This window comes from Marmota monax, unplaced genomic scaffold (genome assembly GCF_021218885.2).
Source record: "Marmota monax isolate L192 unplaced genomic scaffold, Marmota_monax_Labrador192_F-V1.1 WCK01_AAM20220418_F8-fsc00020, whole genome shotgun sequence".
Classification (NCBI taxonomy): Eukaryota; Metazoa; Chordata; class Mammalia; order Rodentia; family Sciuridae; genus Marmota; species Marmota monax.
In genome coordinates, this window is record NW_026692912.1 from 6,745,823 (window position 1) to 6,770,025 (window position 24,203).

Genomic DNA, 24,203 nt, shown 5'->3' on the forward strand with positions numbered 1-24,203 from the left:
TGAGATTACAGGCACATTTTCCTGTGTCTAGCTATTTTTAATTTTTCAAGAAACTACCTTCTTGTGCACAGTGTGTTTTTTTATTATTATTTTTAGATGGACACAATACCTTTATTTAATTTATTTATTTTTATGTGGTGCTGAGGATCAAACCCAGTGCCTCACATGTGTGAGGCAAGAGTGCTACACTGAACCACAACCCCAGCCCCCCACAGTGTGATTCTGATTTATGGTAAAGTTTGAGGACCACTGTCTTAGGGTTTTGTCTTCATTTGCATGAAGACTGACTGAAGTCCATATCTATGTCCCAACCTACAGGAAGGAGGATGGAAAGCTGAGGCAAGCAATAGACATTGCTTAACTCACTTCTGCTGACATCTTATTGACTCAATCTCATGACTATATGTCACTGCAAGATTAACATAGCTAAATGTTTCCTGTGGATGAAAGCACAATAGTGGTCTGCTGCAGGATTTCTGCTCCAGTATCCCCAATCTTGGTTGTGGTACCACTGTCCTCCCAGGAGTTTACACTAGAAATCCAGCAGTCATGTTTGACACCACATCCAATCATTAGTTAAATCAGGTCGGTTCTTAAGCCTCTCTTTCCATTTCCACTCTTACTGCTTTAGGTCAGGTTACCTTTCACTTTTCTTATTACATTATTATGAGCTTCTGTGCCATCTATTCCCAAGCTATTCTTCACATTGTAGCCAGAACACTTTCTACATTGTTCATTCTAAGCCAAAATCATTCATCTTTTAAAACCAGATCTAATAATGTTCACAAGTCCTCCTCTTCCTCAATCCCACCTACCTCCTCTAATATTAATCAAATACTAGGTTTATCAATGTAATAGTGTAGGAGCTCATAGATAACTCAAAATCATACTTTAACACTAGGCAAAATATTGAATACAATGGATTAAATTTAAACTACCTCTAATAATTTAGGAATAAATTTATCTTCTACAAAAGTATAAAAAACAGCATAAGCACAGGTGTTCAGTTTCACAAAATAGCAACATTATGACTGAAAAGTTGGCTAAGGTTTTTAGTTTTGCCACTTAGCTGAACTCTCCTTTTATTTAACAAATGGAAATAGAAGCACACCACTCAAGGAAGTGGAATCTAAAAGACCAAGGACATACGTGCTTTCAAAAAGGAGGGAGTTTTTTAGACGTTATGCAAGAGATGCCACTCTATACATACCCTTCAGCAAAAGCTCCCAAGAGTTAGTGGACAGTTCATCTTTTCAACCGTCTTTATAACTCTCTCTCTCTAAGACACTTTTAGGATAGATCTCCTCCCACATATACACGGAGATCTTTTTTTTTTTTTAATATTTATTTATTTTAGTTCTCGGCGGACACAACATCTTTGTTTGTATGTGGTGCTGAGGATAGAACCCTGGCCGCACGCATGCCAGGCGAGCGCGCTACTGCTTGAGCCACATCCCCAGCCCCTACACGGAGATCTTGTCCTGTATCTCAAGTGACTTGTGCGTGGTAGGGGCTAATATTTGCTGAATAAGTAAATTCCTCAAGTCTCGAAGAACCATATAATGGATCACAAGTTGAAATACCTATAAGAGACTGACAGGTTGGGCAGGTGACATACGTGAGTAAACAGAGCCATTACAGGCCTACAATACACGGGGCAGTTACATACCCCATAGCGAGATAGCTTCCTTAAGTAGGCGTCCTATATCAATCTCCTTAGCGTTCTGTCTACCCCTACAAAATACAAAACAATTTCTTCATTTCAAATATGCCATGGCCTTTGGTTCACTTAGGGTGGCTGAGTTACTTCCAGGCTTAACTTCCCAAAGGAAAACCGAATCCCAGAATTGACCTTATTCTAGGAGGAAAACTTTCCTTCTCCAAATTTGGCTTTTGCTGCAGAGATTTAGTATGAATTCTTTAGCGCGACTTCTGAAAAGATCTCTGTTCCAGAAACTGCCCTCTCACCACAGGCTATCCACAGACGAGTAAGATCAGGAAGGCTTTATCCACACTGGGTGGGCGAGTGGAAAGGCGACGCTTGCTGGCTTCTGCCCCAAAGTGCATTTCTGCCGACCGAAAGAAAGCATTGCTAAAGGGGGCATCCGAGACCGCGGCGGGCCGGGAGGATGGGGTGGAGAGAAAAGGTGGAACTGAAAGGTCGAGAGCCAAAGCACCCCAGGTAGTCCCTAGAGCTCAGGGTCCCCAGCCGACCAGTCACTCGCCTGGCCCGAAACTGGCTCTAGAAAAAACCCCAGGCGCCAGCAAGGACGTGAGTAGCTACTGACGCACCCCGAACGGCAGACGCGGGCAGAGGTCCATTGTCCCGTAGAACTCCGGAAGAGGGGCGGGGCGGAGGTGCCTATCAAGGCGCTTGCGCAGAGAGCAGGTTTCCAGGGCCCTGGCTGAGCGCGGGACAGGCACAAACGCGGAGCTCCGGCGGCCCCCTGCGTGCGCAGGCGCACTCAGCGATCTCCGCCTTCTTCGAGCGCCCATCCCCTGCGGGCCTCGGGGGCGGGGCCTCGGGGGCGGGGCCTTTGAGGAGCTCAATGCGCATTGAAGTTGCGCCTAGTGCTCCCGGCTAGCAGCTGCCGCCACCTCTTCAGGTCTGCGGAAGTCATGTTACCCAACACCGGGTAAGGGGCTGGGGACAGTGCGGGGAGAGATCGGGCTGGGTGAGTGCATGGCGCGGTGGGGTAGCTGCGAATCGCCCGGGCCAGTGAAGGTGCTGGGCGTTGGGTCCTTAGGACCTGCAGTAGTGCGTGGAAAGTAACCCCAAGTTGTGTACTACAGGGGGCCTCCGTGTAAAATCCTCTTCCTCAGGTAAAGAGTCTTGAGTGGTTTTCCCACTACTTAACCCTACCTTGGGTTTAGAAGCAGTTACGTGGGACTAGCCGAATGCCTGAAAATTCTAGGTGAAAGGTCACTGGAACAAGCTAGTGACCTTGGTGTTTCCACTTGTTTGGAACATTTGATTTTAGAGTTATAAGATGATTGGGATACTTAAATGATCTTTAAATATCTTTTGGCAGTGATTTTTTTTTCAAAGTTTTAAGCGAGATAACATATAACAAAATTTGCCATTTTAAGTGTACCGTTTGGTAGTGTTAGGTATGTTCACCTGTTGTGCAACTGATCTCCAGAACTTTTCATCTCTCAAAAACAGAAACTGTGCGCATTAAACAGTGCCTCCCAGTTTTCCTTTTCCCTGAAGCCCCTGGCAAATACCATTCTACTTTGTTTCTGTGCAGTCTGATTACTTCCAGCTGAATGACAACCGATACATTCTGTATTATCGTGAAACAGGTACATAGCCAAAAGGCTGTAATAGTTCAAAAAGGTGTGAAGTAAAGAAGAATCTTTTAAATCGTCTCTGTTAGTTTCTGATCTTTCCATTATAGGGGTTTATAAACTATTTTGTATACCATCCAAACAGGGACACTTATTTGAAAAAAATAGTAGCAAACTCCATTTTGGCTTTGCTTCTTTTACTTAACATGCCTTGGGATATATAGACATTTTTAAAGTACCTGCAGGTCTTCCTCCTCTTTTTAATGATTGCATAATGTATTACATAGTTTTACCTTTATTTAGTTAACTTGTGCCCTATTTTTTGGATACCAGATCCTTTGCGCTTTTTTTTTTTCTTGTTGTTGTTGTTATTCCATCTTTGCTTCCATGATTAACCCTGAATTCTGTTTGCACAGTGAGTGTGTGTGTTTTTGAGCATATCTCTAGGATAAATTCCTGGAGGCGAAATTGTGGAATCAATTTTGATCATTGTTACAAGAAGCATAGATATTTGCCTCCAAAAGGGTTGCATACCCAAATGATGAATGATGTTTTCTAATCCAACCTGTTGAATTTGGTCAGAACAAAATATTTGATAATGAAAATCTAATTAGAGGAAAAAATGGCTCCTCATGATACTTCAATTTTGTATTTGTTTCATCACTAGTGAGGATGAGGATCTCCTTATAAATATAAACCATGGAGCTTTTTGACTCCCAGAGGCTATTTGGTAATATCTGAGATTTTTGATTGTCATAATTGTGGGGAGATTCTAATGGCATCTAGTGAGTGGAGTCAACTAGCTGCAGACAAACATCTTACAGTGCACAGACAGTTCTAAAACAAAACATTATCTAGTCCAAAATGTCAATAGTGCAGAGGTTGAGAAGCCGTGGTTTAAAGCCAACTGTGTATCTTTTTAATGACTGGCTTGCCCAGTGAGATTTTTGATTGATCTTCGAGCGCTTGCATATTTTAAAAATTTATTCTTTATCATATGTGTTACAAATACTTTCTCAGTTTTTTAAAATTGTGTCTTAGGTTTGATTATGTTATTTGTTTAACATGAAGAAATGTGTTTTTATGAAGTCAGAACTATTAATCTTTTAAGGCTTTTGTGTTTTTGGAACAAGCTCAAAGGCCGTGTGTCACATCCACAGCCCAGTTGTGCTAGGCCAAAGAAACTGCACAGAGACAGCGTCCAAGACGTGATTTATTGGGGAAAGCTTACGAGTGATCAGTGACTGCTCCAAGAGTTCAGTGACAACAGACTGAACTGGTAGCTCTTCTGTCCTTCGCAGTGCTTTGCAAGCAGTGTCTACTTTCCCTCAGTGGCAGCCAGCTGGACAGATGACACATATCTTTTCCAGTGTTCTTAGTATGGCACCCATTCCCACTTAGAGAGGTTTTGTTTTGTATGTTTGGTTGCAGAAGCAGTGATATCATCAGCATTAGCTTGCATACATGACCAGCATATCAAGGAGCAACTGTTCTGGTGAACATGTAAGAAACTAGCTTTCTACATATAACACTTTCTTCATATAATACTAGTAAATGTTCAATTTGAATTTCTAGTGTGCATAAGAGAAAACCAGTGTCTTACAAGATATATGATGTATTTGGACTTTCTGGCTCAGGTTTACTGTCATTGTTCCCTAAATTTTTTGGACAGAAAGGGGGCATTCAGCAACAAGATGCTTTATTGTCTCTCTTTTCTTTAGGGATGATGGTACACCATGCTTATACACACACACACACACACACACATACTTTAAATTATTGTTATAGTATTTTTATGGTTCTCTACTTTTTTTTAAAGTATTTTTTAGTTGTCGATGGACCTTTATTTTATTTGTATGTGGTGCTGAAAATCAAACCCAGTGCCTCAGGCATGCTAGGCAAGTATGCTACCACTTAGCCACAACCCCAGCCCCTGGTTTTCTACTTTAAAAAAATTTATTTGTGTGTGTTTGAAAGGGATCAAATCTAAGGCTTCATATATGCTAGGTAAGTGCTCTATCCCTGAGCTACTCCCCAACCTTATTTTTATATTTTTATAAATATTTTACATTTTATAGCATTTATATGTGTATATTTTGCATTCAGATTTTTAAAAAGTAAGACTGTTTTATTAGAACTGGAGGAGTTGCTGAAGAAGGAATGTTCAAGTTGAATTTATGAATTCAAGAGTGGAAAAGTCCTTCTAGCACCTAAAAACTGGAACTTACAGTCAGGAAAGTAGGATGGCTTCCCATGTTCAGAGTTTTTCATCCATTTGAGATTAATTTTGGCACGGAGGAAGTCCACTTCATTTTGGTTCTGATAGCCCTCCATTTGTTTCAGCAGCTTTGACCTAATAGTTAATCCTTTTCCTTATGTCAGAAATTCTACTACTATCACATGTGAAATTCTTGTATGTATAGGGATCTATTTCTGGACTTTATGTTCTGTTATAGTGGTCTTTCTGTTCATGCAATGGTATCAAACCACTTAATTACTCTAGTTTTATAAAATATGTTAATATTGAGAAAAGCTAGATCTTGCCTCATTTGGAAATATTTTTTTTCAAAAATTTCCTGATTATTCTTGGGTCTTTATTTTTTCAAACGAACTTTAAAATAGTTTGAATAGTTTTTTTTTTTTTTAATTAAAAACTTTTTTTTTTCTGGGTGTGGTGTGCATGGTCATAGTCCCAGCTATTTGATAAGCTGAGGCAGGAGGTCACTTGAGCCTAAGAGTTTGAGACAAGCCTGGGCAACATAGCAAGACCCTGTCTCAAAACCAAAATCAAGGGGCTGGGGTTGTGGCTCAGTGGTATAGCACTTGCCTAGCACATGTGAGGTACTGGGTTTGATTCTCAACACCACATATAAATAAATTAATAAAATAAACGTCCACTGATAACTAAATGTGTGTGTGTGTGTAAAATTAAACAAAAACAAAACCAAACAAATCATTTTCCTTTTTAAAAATGGTTAAAAATTTCTTCACATTTATCCTGATTTTCAGATGTCAGAGAATTTTAGTAAGTTGAGGTGTAGGTTATCTCTACATTTGCAAGTTTTAGCTACCTACCGATGGTATTTGAGAAATGTGGACTCTTTCTCTGAGGTGCTCTTGTCATTAACATTCTGGTTCTAATGCTTTGGAGCTGGAGGAGATCCTTCCTGTAGTACCAGTCTAGCTGCCTTTGACTTTCTTGCTTCCAGTGCCATCTGGCTCTGGGTGAGGAGGAGAAGCCCTTTATCCTAGTGGGAAGCAGTCCAGCTCTATCCTGGGCAAAGGGATGGGCCTTTTAAAGCAATAGTTGGGATATTTTCATGTGAATATTTACATTAAATCAATTTAATAATCTGTGTATACTACTTTTTATATATGGAAAAGGGAATATTACATATGCAGATGTAAAATGTCATATATATATATATATATATATATATATATATATATATATATGTCATATATATATTGTGTGTGTGTGTGTCTGTTTGCATATTTCTGGAAAAATAAATACAGAAAGGATCAACCAGAAATCAGTGAAGCATGTAACCTCCAGACTTCTTTGAGTGTATATTAGTATAAGATTTTTTAAAATAATTTTTTAATTTGTTTTAATTAGTTACACATGACAGTACAATGATCTTGACATATCATACATTTGAATCAGATGGGATATAATTTCTCATTTTTCTGAGTGTACAGGTTGCAGAATCACATTGGTCATGCAGTTACGTATATACATGCAGCAATAACAATTTCTATTTTATTCTGCTGTCTTTCCATCCCCCCCTTCCCCTCCCCTCTCCTCCCATCACTTTTCTCTGCCCAATCTAATGTGACAACACTTTTTTTTCCTCACATTGTCATATATGTATTCTGTATAAAGATGAGGGTCTCCTTCCATTTTCCATGCAATTCCCTTTCTCCCTCCCTTTCCCTCTAGTACAAGATTTTGACTTTTAAACCATGTACATATTTTACAATATCCCTTATCAAAGATGAGGGGACAGAAAAACTAAAATTGAATTAAAAAATAAACAAACTTAGCTACATATCAAACTTAACACATAAACATACAAGGAAAACAACAAATTCTTATAATTTTTTTAAAAAATATTATTTTTTAGTTGTTGTTAGACACAATATCTTAATTTTATTTATTTATTTTTATATGGTGCTAAGGCTCAAACCCAGGGCCTTGCACATGCTAGCTAAGTACTCTACCGCTGAGCCACAACCCCAGCCCCAATTCTCATAATTTTTTTTTTTTTTTAATTTTTTATTGTGGGTTGTTCAAAACATTACAAATTTCTTGACATATCATATTCCACACTTTGATTCAAGTGGGTTATGAACTCCCACCTTCACCCCATACACAGATTGCAGATTCACATCAGTTACACATCCATTGATTTACAAATTGCCATACTCTCATAATTTTTGATGTATGATCTGTCTTTACATTTTATTTTTTTTTTATTTTTTTAATATTTATTTATTTATTTTAATTATCGGCGGGCACAACATCTTTGTTTGTATGTGGTTCTGAGGATCGAACCCGGGCCGCACGCATGCCAGGCGAGCGCGCTACCGCTTGAGCCACATCCCCAGCCTGTCTTTACATTTTAAAGGGATTTGAGCTAAAGGCAAAAAGATGCGCAAAGAAATCTTGAATTCTGCTTAGTAGACTTATTACTGGCATTGGCATAGTTATTGGAAGACTATTGTATCTTATGCTACATACCTCTCTCTCCTTGCTCTGACTCCTTAACAGAAGAATGGATAGGATTCTTACTCCTCTTCCCTTTGATAGGAGTGAGAGATCCTAGAAATTCTTTTTGTAGTTTCCAACTTGGCCCACAGGGCCATTGTCCTTTTTCTTTTAGAGTCATTTCTGTCAGCATCATGTTCTTATTACTGAAACTATCAAGGCCTGGGATTCTTAGATCTCAAGTGTTTATCTTAGGCTTTTGATTTTTGGACTGTACTGGGCATTGAACCCAGGGTCTTATGCATACTAAGCATATACTCTCAACAATATATTTTAATTTTGTCTTTTTTAACCTTACAATCATTATTTTATTATTAAAATCTTTAGATTCTATACTTATTTACCATATCTTTGGTTTTCATATCTTCTTGCATCTCAGACTTTCCATCTGGAAACTTCTTTTTTTTTTTTTTTTTTTTTTTTTTTTTAAGAGAGAGTGAGAGAGATAGAGGTAGAGAGAGAGAACTTTTTTTTTTTTTTTTTTTTTTTAATATTTATTTTTTAGTATTTGGCAGACACAACATCTTTGTATGTGGTGCTGAGGATCGAACCCGGGCCGCACGCATGCCAGGCGAGCGCGCTACCGCTTGAGCCACATCCCCAGCCCAAGGAAACTTCTAATTGAAGTAATAAGACATAAAGAAGACGTATATGGACTGGGGTTGTGGCTCATGGGTAGAGCGCTCGCCTACCATGTGTGAGGCACTGGGTTCAATCCTCAGCACCACATAAAAATAAAATAAAGATATTGTGACCATCTATAACTAAAAAATAAATATTTAAAAAAGTAAGAAGTATATGGATTGCAATGAAATAAACATTGTTGCCATTATTTGTAGATGATATCATCCTACATAGAAAACTAAAATAATGTATAACTAAATTATCAGAATTAATAAGAATTTGACTATTTTAGGATCTAAAAGTCAATGAAGAAAAATAATTTAAATTTCTATACATAACAAAAATCTGTAAGAAATATAGAAATATAGTACATTTATAAAAGTATAAAATTCAAAATCCTGAGTAGGGACTCTACTATAAAACAAATGATCTATATCTTTCAGCAAATAATGGTTTATAGGATGGAAGGGGAACTAGTACAGATTGAGATTTATAAGATATGACAAATGCAATGTGAGAGCCTTAATGGATCCTGATTTGATCAGACCAACTGTAAAAAGACATTATTGAGAACATTATAAAAGTTTAAATATGGACAGATACTGGATGGTATTGAGGGATTACTTATTTTCATAAGCATAATAATCATGTTATATCAAAAGTGTTTATCAGAAAAGTAAATACTAAAGTATTCTTTTTTTAACATTTATTTTTTAGTTGTAGATGGACACAATACCTTTATTTTATTTTATTTCTTATGTGGTGCTGAGGACTGAACCCAGGTCCTCGAACATGCTAGGTGAGCGCTCCACCGCTGAGCCACAACCCCAGCCCCTAAAGTATTCTTATGTGAAATTATATGACCTTTGGGATTTGTTTTCTGATAATTGCTTTCAAACTTTTGATAATTGTTCAGGAAATAAACTGATTGTACTATTTTTATAATAAATAATTAAAAATGGTCTTAGTCTTTTTTTTTTTTTGTACCTTTATTTTGTTTATTTATTTTTATGTGGTGCTGAGGATTGAACCCAGTGCCTCATACAAGCTAGGCAAGTGCTCTACCACTGAGCTACAACCCCAGCTGTGGTCTTTGTCTTTTTTTTTTTTTCCTTTTTCTTTTTTGGCACTGAGGATTGGACTCAGGAGCACTTTTACCACTGAGCTACATCTCCATCCCTTTTTATTTTTTATTTTGAGGAGGGTCTCACTAAGTTGCTTAGGGTCACTCTAAGTTGCTGCTGAGGCTGACCTAAAACTTGTGACCCTCTTGTCTCAGCCTCCCCAGCAGCTGGATTACAGGCATATACCACTGTGCCTGACAAAAGTGATCTTTGTCTTTACACTGGTTGTTTTTTGTTGCAAAGGAATATTAGTAACTATACAGTGGAGAAATCTGATAATATTGGTTGGATGATAAAAATTAACATTACCAGTAAGACCAGGTAGATACTGTGTACTTCCTGATCTGATACACTGAAGAAAATAGTATTGCATATTCTGGCTGGGAATGTATAGCCTGGCTCTGATAATGAGGAAATACCAGATGAATCTAAAAGATACAGGGGCTAAGGTGTGGCTCAGAGGTAGAGCACTTGCCTAGCATGTGCGAGGCCCTGGGTTCGATCCATAGTACCACTTAAAGATAAATAAATAAAGATATTGTGTCCAACTAAAAAATAAATATAAAAATAAAATGAGATTCATTCTATTTTTTTTTTTTTTAAAGGAATGGAGGAGTGCAGGTGCAGTGGCACATGCCTCCAATCCCAGTGGCTTGGGAAGCTGAAGCAGGAGGATTGTGAGTTTAAAGCCAGCCTCAGCAACTTAAGGAGGCTGAGACAAAAGGATCACAAAGTTGTCCTAAGCAACTCAGCGATACCTTGTCTCTAAATAAAATACAAAGAGGGTTGTGGATGTGGCTCAGTGGTTGAGCATCCTTAGTTTCAATCCCTGGTACCAAAAAAAAAAAGTAACGGGGGTGTTTGGGGTTGTGGCTCAGTGGTAGAGCGCTTGCCTAGCATGTGCGAGGCACTGGGTTTGATTCTCAGTACTACATATAAATAAATAAAGGTCCATCAACAACTAAAAAAATTCTTAAAAATTAAAAGGAATTGGGACTGTATTTTTCAAAGGGTCAATATTATAAAAGACAAGAGGCTGCAAAAATGTTCTAGATTAAAGGAGATGAAAGAGATATGACAAGTAAAGGAATAGTCTGATCTTCACCTGGGTCCTGTATTTGAGGGCAAAAAATGCTCTAGGGCATTGTTGGGTCCATTGACAAAATTAAAATACTGATGTTTTATTAGATATAAGTAGTTATTGTGTTAATGTTATGTATACTAAGGTTGTTAACTCTACTGTGGATATATAAAAAGATAGGCCCTGATGTATTCATCTTACTCTTAAGTGGATTGGAAAAAATAAGATCTATGGAAGGACAAGAGTGAGGATGAGCAGGAGTACAAATGACAAAGCAATGAGGTTCAACTACTAATCTGGGTGAAAGATATTTGTGTATTCTTCATATTATTCTTACAACTTTAAGTTTGAAATTATTTACAAATACAAACTTGAAAAAAAGTTAAAAACAATGGAGTACCCAAGAATAAAGTCAGTAAAAAATGAGTAATACTTTTCTGTAGAAAATTATACAATTATATGGGGCTGGGACTGTGACTTAGCAGTAGAGCGCTCACCTAGCACATGTGAGGCACTGGGTTCAATCCTCAGCACCACATAAAAATAAATAAATAAAATAAAAGTATCATGTCCAACTACAACTAAAAAAAAAAGTTTTTTTTTTTTTTTTAAAAAAGAGAATTATATAGTTATATGAAAAAACATTAAAAACCTAAATAAATGGAGAGTGATACCATGTTCATGGATTGTAAAACAGTTACGAAGACACAAATTCTTACCAAACTGAGTTATAAATTTAATATAATTTCTATCAAAATCCCAACTAATTTTGCTGTGTAGATAGATAAAATATGTGTGAAAAAGCAGAGGTCCAAGTATAGCCAAGAAACCCCTGAAGAAGAACAAATGGAATTTTTTGCCCTATCAGTTATCAAGAATAATAAAGCTATTATAATTAAGACAGTGTGGTCTCTGTAGACCAGTGGACAGAATAGAGAGTTTAGGAGCAGGTGTATAAATTTATGGAGTTAATAAAGCTGACATTGAAGACTGTAGGAAAGATAGGTTTTTCAGTTTTAGACAGTTGGTTAATCATACATGGGAAGAAATAGATTGGCTTCCTAAACTTTAAAACTTTAAAAGGCAAACCATAAAACATGTGGAAGCTTTATATGCTTGTAGGTAAGGAAGAATTTCTTACCCTAAAAGCATTGGCCATGAAAAGTAAATGTTCATAAATTCTGCTATATGAAAAATGAAGAATTTCTCTTCATCGAAAGATATAAAGATAGTGAAAAAGCAAGCCACAGTGAGAAGATATTTGAATGTATATAATTTATAGACTTTATGAGTCAATAAGAAGAAAAATAACCATGTAGAAAAATAGAAGAACAAATTATTAGGAATTTCTTGGGAGAAGGAACATTAAGTGACCATTAATATGAAAATATGTTCAACCTCATTAGTAGTCAGGGAAATGTAAATTTAAACCAGCATTTCATATTACCAGATTAGCAAAAAAAAAAAAAAATTAAATGACTGACATTACCAAGTGCTTGGGGCAGGATGGGGGGGTTGTGTGGACTGTCATCTCATACACTGCTAGTAGAAAATTAACCACTTTAGAAATTGCTTGAACTTTGGTATTGCTTGAACTTCAGTGTATATTTATCTATTGCCATGTAACGAATGACTCCAAATTTTAGTGTTTTAAAACAACTTTTTTTTAAGGTAATAGGGAATTAACTTAGAGCATTGTGTAAATGCTAGGCAAGTACTCTCCCACTGGGCTGCAATCCCCAGCTCCTTTTTTGTTTTGTTTTAATTTTTTAATTGTATATGGGCATAATACCTTTATTTTTTATTTTTACATGGTTCTGGGGATCGAACCCAGTGCCTCAGGCATGCTAGGCAAGCACCAGACCACTGAGCCACAACCCTTGCCCGTGTTTTGTTTTAATTTTATTTTGAGACAGTATCTCAATAAGTTGCTCAGGCTGGCCTTGAACTTGTAGTACTCAAGCCTCAACCTCTAGGATTGCTGAGATTATGTGCACCACCATGCCTGGCAAAACCAACTTATTTTTCACAGTTCTTTGGGTTGCCTGGGTTCTTCTCCATGTAGTGCATACATATGGCTGCATCTAGCTGGTAACTTTGCTAAAATATCTTAAGTAGCATCAACAAATGATGAGAGGCCATGTGGAGAGACACTCTGGAGGGTGTCTCTCCACATGGCCTCTCATCATTTGTTAATCTACTCACTAGCAGCATGGCATCTGGCTTCTAAGAGAAAGTAGAAGCTGCCCACCATTTTATGGTTTGGAAGTTCAAGAGTGTTGCTTCTGTCACATTCATTTAGTCAACAAAAGCCATAGGCTAACCCAAACTCAAAGGGAGGGGAAAATGTAATCCTTTTCTTGATGGAAGGAATGTCAAAGAATTTGTGGTTATCTTTGATTCATAACAATATCCTTTAAACTAGCAGTTACACTAATAGATATGTGCTCTAGGGAAACCCTTGCATGTGTGACTGAAGATAGGTTCAACAGTATTTATCACAGCATTGTTCATACTGCCAAACAACAAAATACCTGGAAAATACCCTCCACCAAGGCCATATGCAGCAGGATAAATAAAAAATTTATAGTTCATATGTGGACTCTCATAAGTTGATAAAAATAAAAATTATAGTCACTTGCATCAACATGGTTAAATCTCCAGTGTTTGAAAGAAGCAAATCTCAGAATAACATATATATATATATATATATATATATATATATATATATATATATATATATGAATCTATTATATAAAGTTCAAAATTAGACAAAACCTAAACAGTGTGTTGTTTAAACAATGGTTAGGCAGAACTTTTCTGAGAAGTACCAGACAGTAAATATTTGGCTTTATGTAGATATACATATCAATTTCCATTTTTTTTTTCACAAGATCTACTAATAGGGAAAATGGAATTCTATTTTTGGGATGGTAGTGTGGTATAATAGTTTCCTAGAGCTGCTACCACAAACTGGGTAGCTTGAAACAAAAATTTTTTTTTAATATTTATTTTTCAGTTTTCGGTGGACACAACATCTTTATTTTGTTTTATATGGTGCTGATGATCGAACCCAGTGCCCCGCGCATGCCAGGCGATCGCGCTACCGCTTGAGCCACATCCCCAGCCCTTGAAACAAATTTTTTAAAAAATATTTATTTTTTAGTTGTAGATGGACACAATATCATTATTTTTTAAATTTATTTTTATGTGGTGCTGAGGATTAAGCGCAGGGGCTCACACATGCTAGGCAAGTACTCTACTGCTGAGCTATAACCCCAGGCCCTTGAAATAAATTTATTCTCTCATTGTTCTGGAAGCATGAAGTGTGAAGTCATGTGTCAGCAGGGCTCTGTTCCTTCTGAAATGCTGAGTAGAATCCTTGGTCGTGTCTTCCTAGCTTTTGATGGTGCCAGCAGTCAGGGGTAATCCCCCTCTAGCAGCTGTATCCCTCCAATCATATGGTGTTGACAACATGGCATGTGGCTGTCTTCACATAGTCTCCTTTCTTCTTAGGAGGACACCAGGAATAATTGCATTAGGGACACCCTACTCTAGTAAGACTTCATCTTAGCTAGTTCTATCTGCAACAATTCTGTTTTCAAATAAGATCATATTCTGAGGTACTGGAGTCTAGGACTTCATCGTGTCTTTTGGGGGAACATAATTCAGTCAATAACAGGGAGATAATGTTTTTCTTAGTTGGTATTCAAGGTAGTGCTCTATCAAATTGATCACAAATATTCATCTGTAAAAAAACTTTCTCAACTTTGATCAGACATACATAGGCAGTGGTCAGATTTGGCTTGTGGGCCATAATTTGCCGACCCTTGGTTAAGAGATTGATACACAGATAGTAGAAATGATTACAAAAACAACAACAACAGGGAAGAATGATAATATTTAAGGTAGTTTTTACTTTGTGGGGTGGGAGAAGGAAGGAGGATAGAGTGGAGAGAAACAAGACAGTTGGCTTCTAGGGTGGTGGCAATATTTTTTTCTTGGTTATGCCACCATTCATTTTCATTTTGTTCTTTTAGCTTTGCACATTCACTTTACGTGTTTTTTGTATATTTGCTGTATTTTACCAGAAACTGTCTCTACCTTTGCCTTCTCCCATTTTCTGCTTTCCTCTCATCAAATAGTTATTCCTTATTTAAAAACCTCTCCTCCTTTCACCTCTGCTGTCCTACTTGAGGAGTGCAAGCCACCCTCCAGGGCTTGGCAGGAGCCATACCTTCTTTTGTTAACATGCTTGCCTGTCCATGACCACTTTTTTCTTTGCCATTGTACTTTTGCTGTCTTCTCTTCACCTTTATCTTTAGGCAAGCTGGGTTATTTGCCCTTAGAAAGCAAACAAGAAGGTAGGTTTCCCTCTTTGTCATCCTACTTTATTTTAGATGTTTCCTTCTCACTAACAACTAGGAATGTAAGATAGAAGGATGTGAAGAATGAAGTGGACATAGGAACTGTCAATGCATTCAGAGTATTTCTGATCAATACTTAGCTCTTTTAGAGCCCTCTAGGGGCTCTTTGGTTGTTGATACTGGAGATTGAACCCAGGGGTGCTCTCCCACTGAACTATGATGCCCCGATCCCATTTTTTTTTTTTTTTGAGACACAGTCTTGCCAAGTTGTCATCTTGCCTTAAATTTGTGGTCCTCCTGCCTCAGCCTTCTTAGTAACCATGATTACAGGCATGTGCCCTGCACTGTGCTCTAGGTTGGTTGGTTAACAGCTTTACTAAGATGTGCTTCACACCAAACATTTCACCTGTTTTAAATATGTAGTTCAGTGGCTTTTAGTATATTTACTAAAATCACCACAGTCAATTTAAAAACCTTTTAATAACTGAGTGTGTGATGATTCATGCCTATAATTCCACCTACTGAGGCAAGGAGGATGCAATTTAGCCAGACCCTGTGCAAAAGAAAATAAAAAGGGTTGGGGTTGTAGATCAGTGGTGGAGTCCTTTCCTAGCATATGTGCGGCCTTGGGTGTAATTCCTAGTACCATAAAACAAAAACTTTTCCACTCACTTTCAGCTCTCAACTCCCAACCCTCCTACTCTCAGCTCTAGGTAGCCCCTGATCTTGTGTTTCCATAGACTTGTCTATTCTGGATACAAAATGCAGTCCTAACACATGTGGTCCTTTGTGACTACATTTTTCACTTGGCAAAATGCATTTGATTCATTCATGTTATGGTAGCATTTATGTAAGCATTTTATTTTCTTTTATTGTATGGATATATGCTACATTGTTTATCTATTCATTAGTTGATAGACATTAGGGCTGTTTCCACTACTATGAACATCCACTGAACCATTATTTGTTTTACATAGTTTCTTTGTTATGTATTCATTGTAGAAAATTTGAAAAGTATTAGAGAATACAAAGAACTTGATGAAATTTATGCATAATTCTACCATTGAAAAATAAGCCTTGTTAATACTTCTTTTTGTGAAATAATGCATGTTTGTGTATAGTATTTTATTAATTTCTCATTAAAATTTACTTTGAGCAGATTTTGTTTGCCAAACCACAGTAAGACTGCAGTTGTCATAAATAATTTATAAGTCATTATGCAGTGGGGGTATAGCAGAGTTATTAGCTATCAGATGGGCAGCAGGGGCTTAGAGAAAATTTCACAGAAGAGGAAATATGTATATTATGAAAATATGCATGAGCTCCTGATACTGGTTAGTAATAAAATATTGCACTTTCTAACAAGGTCACATTTTCTGTTGTAGGAAGCTAGCAGGATGTACAGTTTTTATCACAGGTGCAAGCCGTGGCATCGGCAAAGCTATTGCATTGAAAGCAGCAAAGGATGGAGCGAATATTGTCATTGCTGCAAAGACTACCCAGTCACACCCCAAACTTTCAGGCACAATCTATACTGCTGCTGAAGAAAGTGAGTATGACAGTCGCCATTTCATGAAGTGCCCTCACAGTGGTCTCTATAGTATAAGCTATTTGAAAAATACCCTAAAGATAATTTTATCTGTTTAAGGAAATATTTATTTTGTTACCTGAAAGCAGGAGTTTTGACTGTTTTTCTTCTCTAGCACGTCTAAGCCATATGAGAGATTTCAGTTAAAAATCATGTCTCAGGGCTGGGGATGTAGCTCAGTGGTAGGGCAGTTGCCTACCATATGGGTGGCCCTGGGTTTCATCCCCAGCACCCTCCTCCCCACCAGGCAATAATTCTTGAATGGGAGGGGATGATGGAGTGAAATTGGAGAGGAGACCATCTGAGTGGGGGATGGTGTGATTATTTAAAAAAAACTCTTATTCTCTGTTGTAGCAGGAGAAAAGTAGCAGTAGAAAAGGCTTAAATATTCAAGTCCAGTTTTGCTGATCAAGATTATAGCATTGTTGGTTATGTTGGAGAAAATGAGCAGGAAGTGCTTATGAGTGAGATGATGCTGGGATTATTTTAAAGTACAAACAAACAAAACAAGGGAAGGGGAAGATAAACTGGCAAAACAGAAGCAATGTTGAAGATAGGTGATATATTAATGATAATTCTTTAAACTAGCCTGTTATTTTTGTGTACTTTGTGAAATTTTCCATGTTAAAAGTTTTTTTAAATTGCCTTCCTTTTTTTTTTTTTAATAGAGTTGGCCTAGCTAGTGTGAAGCTGGATGTGGTTAGTCAGTCTGTCCTACTGAGTGGTAGAGTCACTAGTGGTTATAACACTGTAGTAAGTTATATTGATTTTCTGAAAATAGGGTACTTTTTTCTTTGGATGGTTATATCAGAATGGAAGGTATACAGTATTTGAGTGTGCTGATGCTTTTCTGTTTGCCCTTTGTAGTTGAAGCAGCTGGAGGGAGAGCCTTGCCATGTGTCGTTGACGTGAGAGATGAACAGCAAATCAACGACGCAGTGGAGAAAGCGGTTGAGAAATTTGGAGGTAGTGCCTTAATTCAGAAGTAATTATTGACTATTGATAAAATATAGGTATAATAACACCCAGTGGATGATTATTGGATATTGATAAAGTGTAGATAGTATCAGAACACCCAGTGGATGCCCAAAACCATGGATAATAACTGAGCCCTATAAATTCTGTGTTTTTTCCTATACATACAATATGATAAAGTTCAGTTGTAAATTAGGTCAGTAAGAGATTAACAACAATAATCAATAATAAAATAGAGCAGTGATAATAATATGATTATAATAAGTTGTCTGACTGTGGTTTCTCCCTTTCATAGCCTGAACTTTGAGGTGTATAACTCACCCAAGCACATTAGCATAACTAGCCCACATTCCTTTTTCCTTCTTCACAGTGTCATCTGTAGAAGATTCATTCTTACTGTAGTTCTTAGCAGCCTCAACATGATGAAATTTTTATTTCCTTGAGAACTTTCACCTTCTTACTTAAAGCACTTTGTGGCTTTTCTGTTGCTTATCTGAAATGCCACCATCACTACTTTTACATTTTAGGGCCATTGTTAAGTAAAATAAGGATTCCTAATACATAAGCATTGTGATACCGGGACAGTCAATTTGATAACCAAGATGCCTACCAGGTGACTAATGGAAGGCTGGGAGGCAAGAGGATCACAAGTTTGATGCCAGTCTTGGCAACTTAGCAAGACCTTATCTCCAAATAAAAAATAAAAAAGGCTGGGAATGCAGCTCAGTGGTGAAACACTGATCGGTTTAATCCCCAATACTATTAAAAAAAAAAAAAGTGAGAAAGAAAGAAAAAAAATAGTAACAGAAATTGGTACTGAAGTGTATGGAAATTGAGAAATGAGAATATGACCCAAATTTTATAATGTTACTATCTATGAAGAAAGGGTGCTTATGACTAAAGTATTTTAGTGAATTTAATGATCTTATTTAAATAGTTTTCCACATGTTTTGAGAAAGGGGATTGGAAAAGTTAGCAGAATAATAAAAGATGTTCTTAGAAGCTGTCTAACCCAAGAAGTAGAAATTGTAGTATTCCTACTTTATGGAATATTAACTGTCCTCTCCTTTTTTTGCATTCATTTTTTTTAATTTTTAAAAATTGTGGCAAAAGACAAAATTTTCCATTCTGACCATTTTTAAATATATAGTTCAGTAGCATTAAGTTCATTCATATTGTGCAACAGTCATTAAGTGAACTTTAAAAAAGAATAACAAAGAACATGTGGAAACAAAGGAAAATATTTGACATATTTTATATTTTGCCATTTTTATTTGGTATTATTTCATTAAGCATATAACTATAAATGATACATAGTAGAAACTGGATAGAGTATATAGAACTAGATACAGTATACAGAAATCAGTTAAAGATTTGTGTTTTTTTTTTTGGCCCTGGGGATTGAACCCACGGGTGCTTGACCATTGAGCCACATGCACAGCACTGTTTATTTTTTATTTTGAGACAGTCTCACTCAGTTGCTTATGGTGTCACTAAATTGCTGAGGCTGTCCTCAAATTTGTATTGTCACTGCACCCAGCTAGTTATTACTTATGTGTGTATATGAGTCACTAAAACAAAATTGATCCATTTTGATCCTTTTTATGGGATTGAAACTTAAAGTCTTTCTCTTCCCAGTTTCAAGAACAGAAAGAAGCCCTTGCCTTAAAAATAGGGTCTTGGGGGAAAGGGAGACTAGTGTACTTGGTAGGGGCACAGGCCTTGGAGACATGCCAGAGAAGAATTTGACTTAGGATTCATGGAGACAGGGAGGGAAGACCAGGAGGTAAAAGAACAAGTAGGACGGAAGCTATAAACCATTGAGGACTAAGCCTCCTAGAATTTTCCATGGAGTGCTGGTGATTGCCTGTATTTCCATTGTACTGCTACAAATCATGTGGTGCTGTTTTTTTTTTTTTTTTAATAACTTTATTTATTTATTTTTTTATGTGGTGCTGAGGATCAAACCCAGTGCCTCATAAATGCGAGGCAAGTGTTGTACCACTGACCTATGACCCCAGCCCCATGTGGTGCTATTTTGAAACAGCTACTGAATCTTATTATCTAAAAGTGATATTTGTGAATCAACCAAGAGTTCAACAATGTAGAGTAAATGCTTTTATTTGTGTGCCGTGTGTGCATGTGTGTGATAAAGTGTCCCTTCCATTAAAATGAAACTGATTATTTTGGAAACAGGAATTGACATTTTGGTGAATAATGCCAGTGCTATTAGCTTGACCAACACATTGGAAACACCTACAAAGAGAGTGGACTTGATGATGAGTGTGAACACCAGAGGCACCTACCTCACGTGAGTCACAAGGAAAAGTTGTGGGGGGAGAGTCACAGTGTTTTCTCAAAGAATTTACCTCGTCACAAACTGATGTGAACTGAATTAGCAATATAGTTTTAAGCTAGCAGATACATTTTACTATTTTATTAAGCTGAAGATAGTAGTATTGTAAGTGTGGTTCTAAGAGATTTCATATAATATAAAAGACAGGGCTTGTTGATGTGAAAAATGTACTTGATACAGGATTAATGCTAATAAGTGCCAGGCCTGCAAGGGGAAGATGGAAAGGTTTTGTCTCACAGATCAAGGGAAAGCTCATGTTTACAGTGTAAATGAAATGCATTCTTTCCTGTGAGTATAAGATATAGTCTGGAATAGATTTAGTTGGTTTCTATTGATGATTTGATGAAAATAGGGTATAATATTCTTTCCCCCTCCTCACTTTACCCCATAAAAGTGAAGTACCTTATGCCTATTAATGCCAGCTTCTTGGGAGGCTGAGGCAGGAGGATTGCAAGTTCATGGCTTCACTCAGCTACTTAGTAAGACCCTGTCTAAAAAAAAAAAAATAACAATAACAAAAAATGGGGACTGGGGATGTAGCTCAGTGGTAGAGCACTTGCCTAGCTTGTGGCCCTGGGATCAATCCCTAGTACCACACACACACACACAAAAGAAGAAGAAATGAAATGAAAAACCGTATGTACAAAAACCTGTAACGTCAGGCACCAGTGATCAAAAGGAGGCAGATTAAAAGCTGCTGAACAAGGCTTTATTGAGATTCGATCCCTGATGAGACCCGCCAGTCCAACAGAGCGGGTCTCAGAGAGTCTTGCCCAGGCTCAGCCAGTTTGGAATTTTATTGGGCTTAGGGCAGGAAGGGAGGGCTTGAGACAGGAAAGGGAGGTTTTTAGAGTTGCTTGTCCTCCTGGGGTTGGTTGGGGGATCTGTGTCCTTCCAGGATTGGTCAAGAGACCCCGCCGATTGACAGGTGGTTATGAGGCACCATCACTGCCTATCTGTCGGTGCCTGATTGGTTGTTCTTTCTGGCCCACAGGTTGCCTGGTGCTTTATCCCCTTAGGCACCTCAAACCGGCCTAACAAAACCCTTTAGTCATGTTGATTGTATTTGGTTTGTAAATTTAACAAGATGTTGCAGTTGGGAATAAGAGTATTGTACATTTCGAACATTTAGAAGTTTTTTTTTAAAACGACTTGGAAGAAGAATGGACCAGGTTTGAAAATATAGCATGACTTGAATATGAAATAAAGCTATATAATAATTAAGCTTAATATATTGTTTAGCTATAAGATGATTTTACTGGCATCAGATCAATATTGGCATCAGATTTGCCATTTTAGGTCAGGAACCATTTTATCTAGAGGTTCCAAAGTTTTGATTCTGGGGCAATGCTGCTTAACATGCGCCTGCTAAACAGTCAACCCCACCCCAGCTTATGATGCAACTTAAGAAATTCCTCTTGCGGGCTATAAAGCAGCTTATGAAATTCCTCTTGCGGGCTATAAAGCTGCTCTGTGAGGGCCAACATGCTGTTGCTCTCCTTGGAGGGACAGCGTTGTTGGTTTGCCTTGTGCTACTGACAGTAAATCTCTTGTGAGATTCTGGTATGAGGCATAGTCTTTGGACTTTGCGTGGACTCTGTGAGTGTCCTTTCAATTGTAACTTACTACTTAAAGTTTAATCCTTTGTTCAGTTCCAGATTGTCATGACTGTGGTGGGTGTTACCAACATTTATAGAGGAAAACTAAAAATTAGAATATCCTGGGTGTGGTGGCCCATGCCTGTAATCCTAGAGGCTCAGGAGACTGAGGCAGGATGATCATGAGTTCAAAGCCAGCCTCAGCAAAAAGCAAGGCACTAGGCAACTCAGTGAGACTCTGTCTCTAAATAAAATACAAAAAAAGGCTGGGGATGTGGCTCAGTGGTAGAGTGCCCCTTGGGAAAAAAAATTAGAATGCTATGTCATTTGGGAAGGGGCAGAAGCAGAATTTGAACCCAGGACCGTCTGACTTGAGCAACACCCATGTTGTTGTTTCTTCTTTTTTAAACTTGAGTTTTCCCCCCAGCCCTTTTTATTGTTAATCTTGAGACAAGGTCTTGCTAAATTGCTGAGGCTGGCCTTGAGTTTGTAATCCTTTTATTTTAGCCTCCAGAGTAGCTGGGATTATACACCCAGCTGAATACCCATGTTCTTTACCACAGTGGCAACTGAAAAGTACATTAACTGTTTCTGTAAAAGTGTGTGTGCTGGGGAGGGAGAATTTAGCACAGTTGGGGTTGAGGATAATCTTAGCTGGACATAAAACTAATGTATCAAAGATTTTTTTTTCGTCAAGCAGATTATGTACTCAGGCTATTCCGTAAAGTTTCAAAGCATGAAAATTAGTTGCTTTTCTATCTTCTTTCTAGAAAACTATAGAAAACTAAGCAAGTTGAGTTTCTCTAAAAAGTGCAGAAGTTGTGAGAAAGCGATTAACTTGACTTGTGTTTGCTTCTACTTTCCAGATCTAAAGCATGTATTCCCTTTTTGAAAAAGAGTAAAATTGCTCATATCCTCAATCTCAGTCCACCACTGAACCTAAATCCAATGTGGTTCAAACAGCACTGTGGTAGGTAGTAGGGTCAGGGGATGGTTTACTGATTTGTTTTGAATTAAGTCAGTGTATTTATTATGTAATCATAACCTGTACATAGTACTCAGTGGTAAATTTTCTGTCCCAAATCAATAGGTAGCATTTTGGAAAGTAGATTAGTAATCATTTATCTATAATGTTAGAAATTTATAATTTAAAAAATTGAAGTATAACATACATTCAAGAAAGTGCACAGATCTTAGTGGTTCAGTGAGTTTTGATTATGTATATACCTGTATAACCATTACCCAAATCAAGATATGGATTTCTTTTTTGTTGTTGTTGTTTTATATTTTTAGTTGTAGATGGACACAATACCTTTATTTTATTTATTTATTTTTATGTGGTGCTGAGGATCGAACCCAGTGCCTTACACTTGCTAGGCAAACACTGAACCACTGAGCTACAACCCCAGCCCAACATATGGATTTTTATTATCCCAGGAAACTTTCACATCCCAGGGGGTATGTTTTACTGTATGTAATTTTTCCTTTAATAAGTTGATTAAATACACAAAAATAAAGGTATAGTTTTAAGATTTTTTGCCACACTCTGGCTGGGCACAAAATCACGAGCCACTCACAGCCTTGTAGATTCAAACAGCAATTCTTTATTCCCGAACTGTCACCCGGCACTCTACATGCACGTTCTGGGCAAAATCCACACTTCCACTCCACTGGGCTCTGAATCCCGCGAGAACTCAACGGGAACTCAAGGGGGGGGGAACTCAAGGAGCAGGTCGCCTGAGGCAGCAGGATACGCCCTATTCCCAGCAGGGTACACCTTAAACCTGGAACCACCCTAAACCCAAGGAGCGGGATACTCCCTAATCCCAACAGGATACACCCTAAACCTGGATCCACCCTGGTCCTTGAGCAAGGTCACCTTTCATGCAGTGTCACTGCAAATGACCTGGGTCATGCTATGCGTCATACCTACTTGGCAATGGCTCTCAACAATTTTTTATTAATCACTGGACATGGTGATGCATGCCTGTAAGACTAGTGACCTGGGAGGCTGAGGCAGGAGGATCACAATTTCAAAGTGAGCCTGGGCAGCTCAGTGAGAATTTATATATCAAGATAAAAAATTAAAAGGGCTGGGGATGTAGTTCAGTGGTAAAGCACCTCTGGGCTCAATCCCTAGTACTGCAGATAGATAGATAGATAAAGTTGATTTAATGATTTTAGGTGAATATGCTAAGTAACAAGATTTATGTATAGTATGTGCCTGTTTTAAGATCATTATGTCAAATACTTGGTTCATGTTGCAGTAGAATTCACTAACATTTGGAAAGGCACTTGAGATGGGAACCCCTAAAACAAAACAAAAGAAGTTCTGCTTTAATCAATTAAGTGAATTTGCAACTTTTTGTTATTATTAATATTTATTTTTTGTGGTACTGAAGATCAAACCTGGGGCCTTTCACGTACT

At 37.6% G+C, this 24,203-nt stretch overlaps 1 protein-coding gene across 2 annotated transcripts in view; it reads left to right on the forward strand.

The window, feature by feature from the left end:
* Positions 1 to 2,504: 2,504 nt before the first annotated feature.
* The window catches only part of Hsdl2 (hydroxysteroid dehydrogenase like 2), a 66,488-nt gene continuing 44,789 nt past the window's right edge, over positions 2,505 to 24,203 (forward strand). Inside the window, exons 1-6 of one of the 2 annotated variants that reach the window (XM_046451219.2) lie at positions 2,612 to 2,636; positions 4,723 to 4,794; positions 16,644 to 16,807; positions 17,714 to 17,812; positions 20,018 to 20,132; positions 22,642 to 22,745. In XM_046451219.2, coding sequence (XP_046307175.1) covers positions 4,793 to 4,794; positions 16,644 to 16,807; positions 17,714 to 17,812; positions 20,018 to 20,132; positions 22,642 to 22,745 — 484 coding nt within the window. In that variant the 5' untranslated portion in view covers positions 2,612 to 2,636; positions 4,723 to 4,792. Of the gene's footprint in view, positions 2,637 to 4,722; positions 4,795 to 16,643; positions 16,808 to 17,713; positions 17,813 to 20,017; positions 20,133 to 22,641; positions 22,746 to 24,203 lie in introns of both variants that reach the window. The other variant, XM_046451218.2, reaches the window with a different exon arrangement.